Source organism: Falco rusticolus, chromosome 2 (genome assembly GCF_015220075.1).
Source record: "Falco rusticolus isolate bFalRus1 chromosome 2, bFalRus1.pri, whole genome shotgun sequence".
Classification (NCBI taxonomy): Eukaryota; Metazoa; Chordata; class Aves; order Falconiformes; family Falconidae; genus Falco; species Falco rusticolus.
The window spans coordinates 84092018-84105366 of NC_051188.1; the positions used below are offsets into that span (position 1 = coordinate 84092018).

A 13349-nucleotide genomic window follows, 5' to 3' on the forward strand; every position below is an offset into this window, starting at 1 on the left:
TACCATTAAAATATGGTGGGAACAGTGGAAAATCCATAAAAAGAAAGGAGGAGAATTAGAGGCTCATAAAGAAGAAAATCAATTGACAAACTTTAGCAAACATTTCAGGTAGCATTAAATGATTTGCAGCGTTTGAGAGGTGAAAAGATTAAATAAATCAAATGAGTGAACGACAAATTATTGAGAGAGAGCTCGTGCACAGAGATAAGGCGGTAACTAGTGCTATCCCAAGGTAACAAGTCTACCTCTGTCTTTACAAAAAAATACCATTCTCTATAAATTAGTAATGAACTCATTTACTACCAAGGGAACAGTGGGGATTCACAACCATTTATAGTGAGAAATTGCATAATTTTTCATGGGAAAATACTATGCAGTTAGAAAGCTAATGTTTTGTGATCTAGCTTCTGATGTCCAGTACCTAACTTCTAGAAGTTTTCATGAAAGTGGGAAAATTTAAAACAGCCAAGTTAACTGCTTTACTGTAGTCAAGCATAATTTTTGAATTTTTCAAAATATGGACTTCAGTTATTTTAATGTAGTCAGAAGAGAAACCACAAACCTTCAGATCTATCATTCCAGCATGATTTGTACAGAATGTATGTAGAGAAAAATCTTTGCTTTCATTAAGGATTAGAGTGGTGATGGAAGACAAAAATACCTTAAAAGTAATCAGTGTTAATATCAACAGTACCATTTTTATACCTGTCATGTATACACATAATAATAAAAATTTGTGCACAGGCTCATGCATATGATTCTAGATTGTTAAAAGCAAGGGTATTCTAGTGCTGGGAAGTCTTTTGAACAACTATAAAAAGACTCAGAGGATTTATGTCATTAAATTCATACTCAGAGAGAACAAAACCTCCAGTGGATTTGGAAGCTTTCATAAAAAAGGGTAAAAGAGGTGACAAAGTTCCGAGCTGTTGATTGCTTTCTTTTAGACAATTCTTGCCTTGAAGTCCACAGATTTAGACAACTATCTGGGTTCTCTGTCTAGCTGGAGGAAGTAGGCACCCAGAAACAACTGTGAAAAGAGCCAACAAAAGGAATGGAGAATCGTATTAACAGGCCTGCAGTAAAGTATTAAGACATGTTTTCTCTTTGGATGTTTAGTTAATCTCTTCCATCTGAGCATATTAGGGCCAAGGAGCTGGTTCCAGGATCTACCGGTCTGGCCACTGCCCTAAACTTCTAGTTACTTGGTAAAAAAGTGTTACTCTTAGTGTTTTGTGGTTCTATAGGTGGGGATCATCATAAATCAGACTTCAGATATCCATGAAAAACTGTCTAATTAGGATCTGATGGAGTTCAGTCATAAAGTATATGCAGCAAAGCTATCCACTGTGAAGGAAAAAACCATTTCTGGCTCTGTCCAGGAGTGAAAATCTCAAGATCTTTCCTAGCAAAATATTACCTTCCTTTACCGGGGTAGGTTACAGCTCAGTGGAGAAAATATGTGTGTACCTTTCAGAAGTAGGTGCCCTTTTTTATTTTTTTTATTATTATTTTTTTTGTCTAGTCACATTTGAGAATTGTTGAATTCTGCTGGTTCTGGCCAGTAAAAAATGCATAAGGGATGGTGACAAGAAGCTATGATTGCCTGTCCATTGCCTGCCTCTCATCCCATCCATACTGAACAAAAAAGTGACAAAAGGAAGATGAACCCTCTTCAAGAGACAGTGTAGCAATAGATATATACTTCATGCAAGAAGAAAATGGACTTACTCAGCACTTAGTGGAAATATAATACTAGAAGGGACCACAAGCATCCATAGGTCTCCACGCCCTAGAATTACAGGCAGTTATGTAGTAAACATTTAGTTTAGAAACTCACAGAATATCTAATTTATGTGACTCTTACACCATGAAAGAAAAAAAAAATCATTCTTCGCTCTACGAAAAAATATGGGACCTGCGAAAAAAGTTGACAACTGTAATGTGTTTTTGTAAAAATGGGGTTTGAGATTGCCAGTGTCTTTGAACAGTGAAAAACCAGTGCATTTGTTAAGTAAACATCCCAGATGATCCTAGGAAGTTAACCATGTCCAGCACTAAGAGAAGAACAAACGAAAAAAATCCAGCAGTTTTACCAATCTGATGCAGGGGCAGGAAGGGAGAATTCCTTCATGTCTCTTGATATGAGCATCTGGATTCAAACACTGAAACAGTGGCCACATATATACTGACATGACTTCATTGCTTATACTCAACATTTTCCTGTTGGGTTATGCTATCACTTCCTTAAGGTTAACAACTTCACTTTAAAATAATTTAGCTTCTGTTAATTCTCTACTCTATTTGGAAAGGTATCCAAACCTTCTTTTGAATGACTTAAAACCATCAAAGCTCCAGTCCATATTTATTCATCTGCAATGCACATCTGTTTCATGTTTACAGTCAACTGTGCCAGTAGTGTTCCTTTTACTTTGACATCTTTTGGTGGAAACTAGTCTGATATGTCCAGTCTTTGACAGAAACTCTATTACCCTACTTCCCTGCTTTTTATCCAATTTAAATTAATCACTTTTATCCTACTTTTGCTTCTGCCTCCATGTTACTTTTTCTTACATAAAAAGCCAATTCAACAAGGCTTTCCGTCATTGTCTTTTTGGCTCGTTTTTTTCTTGACAACTAGTCAGTTTTTCTATTATTTTTGGTTGTTGGACTACTAATATCTAGCTTGAAATGCCAGTTTACTGGGGAAGAGGAAGATATTGCCTTACAGTTGGGTTTTTTTCTCTGTTACTTGGAATAGAAGTTCCAGATTGTACTAGCACTTGAATAAAGGATTATATTAACATAAATACCCCAGAGAGGAGAAACATTATAGTAATGGTTGGCTGTAATAGAAGGCAAGATGATCTTAGAACTGCTTTTCTCTACAGAAAGTATGAACAAAACTTACTAAAAAACAAACAAAGAAACAAAAAAAAACAAACAAAAAAACTTTGGGGTGGAAGAAAATGATCTGTGCATCTAATACTTTTACTGTCATGAAAAAGATCTTTTTTAGAATCCAAGTCTTAGATGCTTGACAGGCTAGGTGAGGTCATTAGTGAAATGAATAAATGAGCTGGGGGAAAAAAAAAAAAAAGCCTTTCTGACTTGATTTGTTATTTCACTGAAAATTCACCTAAACAGCACAGATACAATTTTATTATTTAATATAATAAGAAACTAAATCATGCTACAGTACTACATGATATCCTGAAAATATTTTTTTAAAAGAGTTCTATGTCTGTGGTAATCATCACCTTCAGTCAGATAGCCACTGCAGGAATTGTGGCGTCATTAAATACAGTCTCTCAGCAGCAGTTTGCTTCACCCAGTGGCAGAGGTAACAGAAGAGAGTGTGTGAGCAGGACCAGTCATGCAGTCCACCTGCTGGCTTTCTGCACAGCCAGTGACTTAAGCAGATAATTGTCAGCTGTGGTTGGTAATGCGTCAGACTTGAATGTCTGTTCCGTGAGCAGCTGATCATAGAGTCTGTCCGTAGCAAACTTATACAAGGGACAAAGAAATGAGATGCAATTAAGGAATACTCTCATTCTATATTTCTGCAATCAACTTTGTAGTTTATAAAATCTAAAGTTCAGCCTATGAAAATTGTATTGATCTTTTCATTTTTCAAATAGTTACTATGTGTGCCACTGTATACGTGTCATTTACGAAATATGACATATCAAAAAGCATGGTTTATTATCACTTGAGATATAGCAATTGATGTTGAAACAGCACTTCAGATTTTGCTTTGCTCTGTCTAGTTAGATGGATCACTACTGTTAAACCTCTTTGTTACACTTCTAAAGAAAATGTATGTAAAGTATTAAAGGCCTGACTGCAAATCTCTGCATATGCAAGTAGTTCCATATTCTAAATGAGATACTTCTACTCATGTTGAATAATGACTTCAAAATTTATGCTTGATATGATCTGTATATGCCAGCACTACTCTTACAACGTGTATTCTTTTCATATGCTTAAAGGTTAAGACTTTCTAATGGGCTAGGACTTACTTTATATCCTACTTTTCAAAGCAAGTAGAATGGATACTGTGCCTGTAGTGTTCTTGCAACAGTAACTTGCTTTTGATGATTTTTCCTCTGTGAATTCTCTTCACCAGGTATCTTCAGATCTTTCAGTGGTGGGTGGCGCACCTGTTATTACTGTAGAACCAGATGACACAGTTGCTTACACTTTGACTGTATCTCTGTGGAGACGAGGAATCTTTCAAGGTACAATGTAGAACCCAAGTTGTGGTGGGTTGACCTTGGCTGGACACCAGGTGCCCACCAAGGTTCTCTATCGTTCCCCTCTTCACCAGAACAGAGGAGGAGAAAATAAGATGAAGAAAACCTTGTGGGTCAAGATAAAGGCAGTTTAATGAAGCAATAGCAAAAATTGTGTGTGTGGCAGTGAAGGAAAACAAAAGATGTTATTCTCTACTTACCATCAACAGACAATGTTCAGCCACTGCCCAGGAAGCAGGGCTTCAGTACGTGTAGCAGTTGCTCTGGAAGACAAACATTGTAAATAACGAATGCCCCCCCCCCCCCCCCCCGCCCCCTTTCTCTTAGCTTCTATGCCTGAGCAGACGTCATATGGTATGGAATATCCTGTTGGTCACTTTGGGTCAGCTGTCCTGGCTATGTCCCCTCACAAGATTTTCCCACCCCCAGCCAACTGGTGAAGGGGCAGTGGGGAAGGTTGGAGAGCCAGCCTTGATGCTGTGCAAAAACTGGTGTGTTATCATCACCTTTCTAGCTACCAGTACAAAGCATGGCACTATGAGGGCTGCTGTGAGGTTCAGTCAGACCCAATAGACAAGAATATAAAATATCCCTATAAATTAGCAGATTAAATCTGTTTACATTTAATGCTTACATTTCTGTTCAACATAACCTTTCTTTTGGAAGTAAGGCTATAACCACTGCTGATACTGGGTTTTATGCTGGCTCATTTTTATTTTTAAAGATATATTACTATAAATATGTGGTCAGGTGCTTAAAAAATGCCAGCATATGTGCAACATTATGCAGTTAATTGGTCCATGAAAATTGACTTAATAGGAATTAATTATTTTGAATTATGACCAAGTTCTTGGGTCTAAATTTAATTTTCCAGAACCTGTTGAGTAGCTGTAGTTATCTTAGCGCTACTAGAACCAAAAGTTTAAAGGCAGAGAGCAGAATTTGATTCTTCCCTTGATTAAAATTCAGTCTGTTGACCACAAGGCAAGAGTGCTTACATAGAATGTAGTGAAGCTGCTTCCTATTTGAGATGTGTAGAGTACAGGGATGCCTAAAATTAATAGCAATAATTTGCATCAGTCCATATTTATAGTAGTATTCTTATCATACAACAGCAAAACTCTTGCTTGTCTTAATTAACATCAGCATGTCACATTTAACATTTTGTCCTGCAAATAAGTCTTTAAAGCATGTATTTTATTAACAATTCAGCTTTCATAATTTTCATATGCTTAGTAGTAAGTTTACAGCTCCATGGTGCTAATTCTTTGATGAATAATATGAAAAGCACAATTGTGAGAATGAGGCTGTACAATTGGTCTTTTTCTTCCCTATAGAGTAGCTATTGTAGTAATGCTCAGCAGAGTACGAGAGTGTATCTGGGAGGACACACTCTTGAAAGTAACTGAATAGCACTGCAGGAAACTTAGATTTTAACAACTTCTTAAATGAAAGGATTTCTAATACTGGATAAATTTCTTCATCCAAAATGCTTACTGTATAGTTTTGATTTTGTGGGTTCTTAACTCCAAACACTTGATTCTGCTACCTTCTTAGACAGTTGAGATTAATGATAGCTGTTTTCTCAACATTAAAAAGTTATTAAATCTTGTCCCTGAGGTTGCCAAACTAGTTTGCTCTTTTGGTCATTATGGTTTTAATATCTGTGGGAAAATTACTTTGGGGGGAAATTAAAGAGAAGGGGGACCTAATAGAAGCGTAGTATTCCAGAAAGCTTTTTTTAGGGTAAAATACAGCTGTGGCTTTCAGGATGGTTGGCATGCACAGAATCTACTTTGCCACAGCTCCCTAAGAAACACATCCTGTCTTCTCAGCACATGCCGATAGGAGTGACGGAGGGTGGAGTGGAATGGAGACCCCGCGGCCAGGCTCTGTTGAGTTCCCTGTGGGAATGGGAATTTGATGGTACCACACAGCTGTCAAGCTGCATACAAGTTGTCAAATAAAGAATCTATGTGTAGATGTCTGCTTATGAGCCAACCATTGTGGAGAAATTACTTTCCTCAGATGAAATAATCTCATTGTGATAACAATGCACGCCTCCATCTCAAAGTTACCTGCCTCCAAGGTACACCTCGCTGGGCATATGATACCAATCAGTAACAAAAATGTGTATGACTGGAGTCACTCAAGCTCCATCTAAATGTAAAGAAAATAGAATGGTCTTGGACTGGAATAAGTCCAAGAGGGGGGAATTTTCTAAACTCTTGAATTTCCAAACTCTGATTTAGTGTTTAACTTAGTTAAACAAATCTGTGCACAAAGTTCAGTCAAGCTTGACCTACTCTCTAAAGCTGGTACAAATGAAGGGACTTCCAGTCAAAGGAGTCAACCTTGGGAAGGATGAGAAGCTAAGACCAGATAGTGAAAAGAACACCATTGTCTAAGTTACACAGAAAGAAGCCTTTAAGTGAAGAAAGTTCTGGCTATGAGAGGAAACAGGATGATAAGGTGTTGCAATCCACTGACATCAACAGAAAATTAGTTGAAAATAGGACAAAGAGAATTGTGGTAGTGGGAGATCACGATCTCCAACTCAAATAGTCCCCTGAAAGACAGCAAGACCCTGCTTGAAGAGTATGTGTAGTTAGCAGAGAGCTTCAGTAGTGTTATCTGAGGATGTGTGCTAATATGCAAAGGAGGAGAGAAGATAGGGAAGTCTCCGTTGTCAGTTGATGGGCTTGAACGTGTCTTCTCCTCCATAGCGAAGCCTATTGGGTAAGAACTTTATTCTGTGACTAACTCATGCTAGCCCTGAAGTGCATCGTTTTAAGCTTGCTCTGCAGTCAGTGTATTATCACCGGCAATCTTTGAACCTTATTCTGTCACAAACTTGCATTTTGTATAATAAAAACCTTCAGCTGAAGTTCATTTTGTGTAAGTCTTTGGAGATGTGAGTAGTTGTTTTAAGGGACTTGACTCAGCTATGCTGTCGGCAGGGGTCCCTGAACCGGTTGGTCGAATCACCCCCCAATACAGGGGGCTGTCAAAACACAGGTAGCGGACAGGCTGATCAGACGCAAGGGTCTCGTCTTTCTTGGGAAACTGACAGGCTGATCAAATATAAAGGGTTGAGAGAATCCCCCTTCTTAATGTGACACTACCTGGTATGTAAAATGTATGTAATAATGCCATCTCAATTCACAGGTGATTTGAGAAAAGAAATCAATACTTGTAACAAAGTTTGACCTAGTGCCACAGGAAGACTTCAGTGCCTTCTTGTTAAATCTTAGCCCTGAGACAAAATGCACTTTCTATCAGTAGGAGTCAGTTTTCAATGAAATTTGCAACCATCAGAAATGTTCACCAGGAAATACTGAGGATGCACTATATTTTAACTTATGCTTTTTTTTTCCAGGCTTTAAAGATTTAGGAATATTCTTCTCTTCTGGCTTAGAAAACCCCCATTTCTTTTATATATACTGAAAGTATCAGTAGAAGGATTTCCAAGGGATCTATCAATTAATAAGACGTGGTAAAATCCATGCCTTCAAAGGGACAGAGATGGTGTGTTTGGGTTGACATCTCCTATGCTCTGTCATTCCCCTAACTTCTATTACAATGGTTTCTGTTACATTTGGAAATATTATATGTTCACTGAATGAGAAAAAAAGAGAACAGCCAGCCTCCCTAATCTGACAGAAAAGTTATTGGTTCAAAGACTGGGAAGCCACGTATGTTCTTTCTTTTCAGCAACCGTTAGCTTATTTTATGCTTTAAAATAACTTGATAGAAGGCTGAAGTTATCCTTTAAAGACAGACAGGGCTCAGTTATCTACCCCTGGCTCAGTGCTTGCTTTAATCACTACCTTAGGAAATGGTGTTAATTCTTCCTCTGGAGCAGGGACAGTTTCGATTATGTCACAGAAACCTCTACACATTCTTTAATAGTTCAGCTGCTGTAGGAGGGAGAGGGGTGAAGGAAAGAGAGGCGACTGTCACAGGTTCGAAAAGCAGCAGCTGATTTTGCTGTCTGGTGTTAGGTGTGATACTAACCTCCCTACCATGTGTCCTATCTAAGGTAACATCAATTAGGAAGCACTTACTTTGTGGCTTCAAGGAGAATGGAAGTCTGTCTGCTTCATACTGTGCAAGGCTGGGAAGTCATATTTGTTCCCCAAAGCAGAATTTTTAGCTCCTGGGAAACTTTAACGTCAAAGCTGATATATATATGCATTTTTTGCACTTTTAAGATTTTTTTTTTCAGCAGCCAGCTTGAAGCTTGAGGATCACAGATTAGATGTAGGTGACTCAAGTGGGAATTAATTATGACTCAGGAATCTTAGTCCTCTCTAGGTTCAAGATAGTAGAACTAAAGTATAATTTAAACAGCCAAAAAGAAAGGTACTCTTTATTAAGTACTGTGAATTTGTTTAGAGGGAAGTAAATAATCCATGGAGTCAACACATTGAATGATTGAAAATAAAAAGTGATGTTCAAAAACTATCCACAGAACGAATAAACTTTATCTTGTGGGGAAAAAAGAACAACTATTTAGATGTCTCTTTGAAGACTGTCATAGTGCTGATGGATGATTTCAAGTTTATAACTCCCTGACTTGTAACTATAAGACTTTGTAGCCTTGGTCTGCTAGTGCTGTTTTTGTTGTATTAAAATAAATTGTCATAAAAGGACTTTTACCATATAAGTTGTACTGAGTAAATGGTCTTCATTTTTCTGTTGCATTCAAAGTCCTTTTTGTTGCAAAATTACATAGTTAGAAAATTATACTACTTTGCTTTTCTTCTTGCTATTTTATGATTGCTAAGCTAAAAATGGGCCCAGTTCTTTTCAAGAGTCCATTTGGAAGTATTCCAATAGAGGGCTAATATTATATGCTTTGGCTGGTTTGTAGCTGTATGACAGCTTTAACATAAAAATAATAGCTAATGAATGCCTCACACAAGATTCTGGCACCAGATAGAATTCTCCAGCAATCTCTTTTCTAAGTAACTGAGCAATTTTCTTTAGATTTGATAAAGCATCTTTTACATATTACATTATCTTTTATCAAACTCTTATTTCTTCTTGCCACAGAATAGACCAGAATTTTTCCAGAATAGACCAAAGCTTGTAATTTAAAAAGCTTGAATATTTCTCATGCAAAAAATACACATCTGTTATAGTCAGTGTACTTTTATCCATAAATTTTTTTCTAGCTTTTGGAGTGGAGCTTTCTAATTTCATGTATTACCTTTCATTTGTTTTTTAACTATATCTGTACTTAGTAGGCAGCACTTTTCCATGCTACTTGGAGCTTTTGAAGCTTACATTGAAGAAAAAGGGCAATATATTACAGTCCATGGCCTGTCAGACTGCAGCTCTAGGACAATTTTAATAAAACGGTGAAGATCATGCCAGTACATTCTAGCCTGTAAATGAATTGATTAAACACATTTTTTCAACAGTATTTTCCATTCAACACTTGTGTGAAATCTGATTTAGAAAAGAACATTATCCATTTCTTTGTTTGGAGGACTTCTGCAAATTGATCTACTGATCACACTAATTTCAATGGAATCATAAAATCACGTGCGGGAGGAAGACAGTCTGTAGCCTTCTCATCGCCGTTGCTGTATCTCCAGCACCTGTCCATTGTACCTTTGCTTTAAGCACTTCCTCTTCAACTGTGACACCCTAACAAATTGAGCCTAATTTTTCTGTAATAAAAGTTAGAAGGATCTTGTGGGTGCTTGGTTACCACGAATGGCTGTGGCATACCTCCACTGCTGGACCACTGGAGTTCTCTGAAGAAGGGCTGCTCCATTCATACATGCCACCGCCTGGCATGATGAACCCCAGCATACCCTTCCATCTATCCTAGTGCAGTTGGAGTTGCATACTCTCCTGTGCCGTTTCACATCATGGTTTCATTGTCACCTTAAGAACAGACAGTGGGAACTGTAAATAATAAAAATCATCTTTATTAAATGCTACAAAACCATGTACGAGTGATAGCTGACAGCAGGATTTGTCACTCACTGATTTCTTCTATGTATGAGTCTTAAAGCTTTTTCTGCTTCATTTTCATTGATGCAGGGAGCAATTAATTTAGTCCCAGTATACCAATAAGTAGTGTGATTTACAGAAACTCTTTAGAATTTACATTTATCATCACAGAGGTTTTCCTGTGCAAAATAGAGATGATAAAGTTTTGTTGTATCCTATGGTAAAGATCTCTTTTTGTCAGTAGAAAAATCGCCAGAACAATTGGCAAAACTCATCTTTTAAGTTTATCTTACCTCCTCTGTGGAACTTTTCTGAGAACAGCAACTATACATTGATTTCAACGGCCAGGAAAAAAACAACAACCCAAAACCCACCAGGAAAACATAAAACCCCCTCCTCCTACTCCCAAGACCTATGCTTATTAAGATCACGCTGGTATATTGAAACCACAAGCCAAGCATTTCTATATCTTTTTCAGATGTGTGATGAATTGCATGGCCACAGAGCCTTCTGCTCATTTCTAGTTCAAATATTGGGATGTTGTGGGGTTTTATCTCATCTCTCTGCACCAGAAAATAATAATGTACAATACATATCTTCCAAATAGCTCATTCAAATTATACCAAAAGGGAAAATTTCAATATCTCTTGCTTTCTTAATTGGATGCAGGGGTGGGGTATTGTAGTCTATAGCCAGTGAGTCAGTCTAATGTGGTATCGCAATTGCGATTTTATTGGGAAATACAACAGCCTGCCTCCTTTTAAAGAGGTGCATCTTCTCTGAAGCAATATAAGGCTTCAGTATTAATATGTGGATTAAAGTTGTTTAAAATATTTAAACGCTGGGTAGTACAGCTAGAAAACATGCAATGACATTTTGACCAAGAAACCTTTTAAAGCAACGTTGTATGAGCAGAAGGAAAGCCTCACAATTTATGTAATTTTTAATTATTAATTTTCAGTATAATTCTAGGAATTCTTGTATTGTTGCTCTGGCAATTTTGGTATTATATATATGCCAAAGGACAACTGAGGAGTGCTATTTTCTAAAATACTTAATGGTGGCATAGTACTGTGGCCAATTGAATCAGTGGGAATAGTATCTCTGTGATGTACATGGTCTTGTTTGTTTTTGAATGAATGCTTTAGAAATTGTCACCCGTGATATTTTGACAAGTTACATTGTTACATAATGTGTGACCAAAGTCAGAGCTGAGCAGTGAGATGCAAGAAAAAAAGCCAGACATTGGGTGGGGTCTGTTAGGTATGAACAAATTTTGATTTATCAGTTGCTTTGCAGTATCAATAAGGTAACATGAGATAGTGCTGCCTTCGCTGGAGATGGTGTAAGCAGCAGCGGGTTCTGTAGGATGACAGTGTGTTCACAACTGAAGGGCCAAAACTTCTTGTATCAAAGCCCTTTCATAACATTAGAGCCAAGTTGAACAGAACCTTATGAAAAAACATAAACATGCTCATTTGTTATTTTACGTGTCATTTTTGATGCAGTGTTTCTGCACCTTTCCAATGTATTTTTTATTACTTCATAGAGTGCTATGGACTTTTTCTTACTCTTCATTGTATAAAATGCTTTTTCCCATCCTGCAAAATGCTTTTTGATTGGAATTTTTTCGTAGCCCATAACTTAAATAAATCCATATATTTATATATCATCAACTGTCTTCATCTGCAGTAATGGGCATTGGATTGCACCATTCACTCCCCAACTAGGAGAGCATTTTGCTTATGAACACTTCCTAGGAAAATATTCTGTCTTCATTTAATGACTCAAGTCATGCAGAGCATACTACGTACTAAGTGTCCTCATTGATAAGGTTTCTGCATTCTATATTAGACCTGAAATTAATACACTTTTTTGTTGTTGTTTGCAGTTCTTGCCAGCAATGATTTTCTTTTTTCCCCTAATAAAAAAATTAAATACCTTTAAGCCAGAAGTTGATACTTTCATGCCCATGAAAATTATGAAAGACAATTTATGAATATTTTAAGATTAAGCAGATAAACTGAGTTTAAAAACGTATGCAATCTGTAGTAAAACTGATTATTTTTTTACTGAAATACTCTGACAGATTTAATTGAGTGCCTTGCAGAGATCTGAATACATTACATTGGTCCAGTCACCTTTATTGATCAAGATTTTAACATAATTGTTTGTTTGAGATCTATTTTCCATAAAGAAGGAAACTTGTCAGCAATTCTAGTACAATTCTTCACTGATATTTTGATCAAGTGATTGTCAGATTAATAGCACAGTGGTTTAGAAATTCAAGTAGTTTTTAGTTACCATAGTTCTTCCACTAGCTCTTGAAATATTGAGCATTAGCAATTTACAGTTCTGGAACTTTTCAAGCATTTCAAGATTTGCTGGAAATAAAAACTTAGTTATTCAGAGTTCTTCAGCCAATTATTTTGGTGCTTTGAGAGCACATTTTGTGTAAAGCCAAAAAAGTTAGTTTTACCATCTCCTTACTTACTGATGAAATAAAAAAATTTAAAATCTGAACATTTGCATTCTGACCCTCTTTCTCTCACATGCACATATGCACAGTAAAATATTATGAAATACAGACAACCCTTCATTATCACTGGAAGCAAGGACTAGAAGGAAAAATTACTTAAATTTTAAAATGAAGTGTAACAAAATATTCTGTACTGTAAGGTGGCTTTAGGATTTATGAATTCTGTGACTTTCAGCATTTATTCAAGTAGTTTCAGCATTTATTCAAGTAGTTTCAGCATTTATTCAAGTAGTTTCAATGAACTTTAAAGCTATAATATTGCATTTTTTACTCATTAACATTTTTGCTATTTTAAATATATTGATGGTTAGGATGGTATTAAAATTAATGGAGTCTTTCTCTTGCACTTTGCTTCTCTCTAATATTGTGCTGCAATAGACCAAAATTATACTAGAGATTATATATTGAGATAAAATCAGATTACTCAGTATACATCCTAAAATCCATTAGCTATTAGTGCCATCAAAAATGTCATCTTACATCAATATTTGTATACCTTGAGCATTTTCTTCGGACTTCATTCTTCTGAGATTTCTGTAATGGTTTTATTTTTTTATGGTATTTACACATCTCTTTTTTTCTCA

At 36.5% G+C, this 13349-nt stretch overlaps 1 protein-coding gene across 1 annotated transcript in view; it reads left to right on the top strand.

The window, feature by feature from the left end:
• CFAP47 (cilia and flagella associated protein 47) overlaps positions 1–13349 on the top strand; it is a 342925-nt gene that overhangs the window by 180645 nt on the left and 148931 nt on the right. Inside the window, exon 49 of the mRNA XM_037377932.1 lies at positions 4130–4241. Within this exon, the coding sequence (XP_037233829.1) occupies positions 4130–4241 (112 nt within the window). The remainder of the gene's footprint in view (positions 1–4129; positions 4242–13349) is intronic.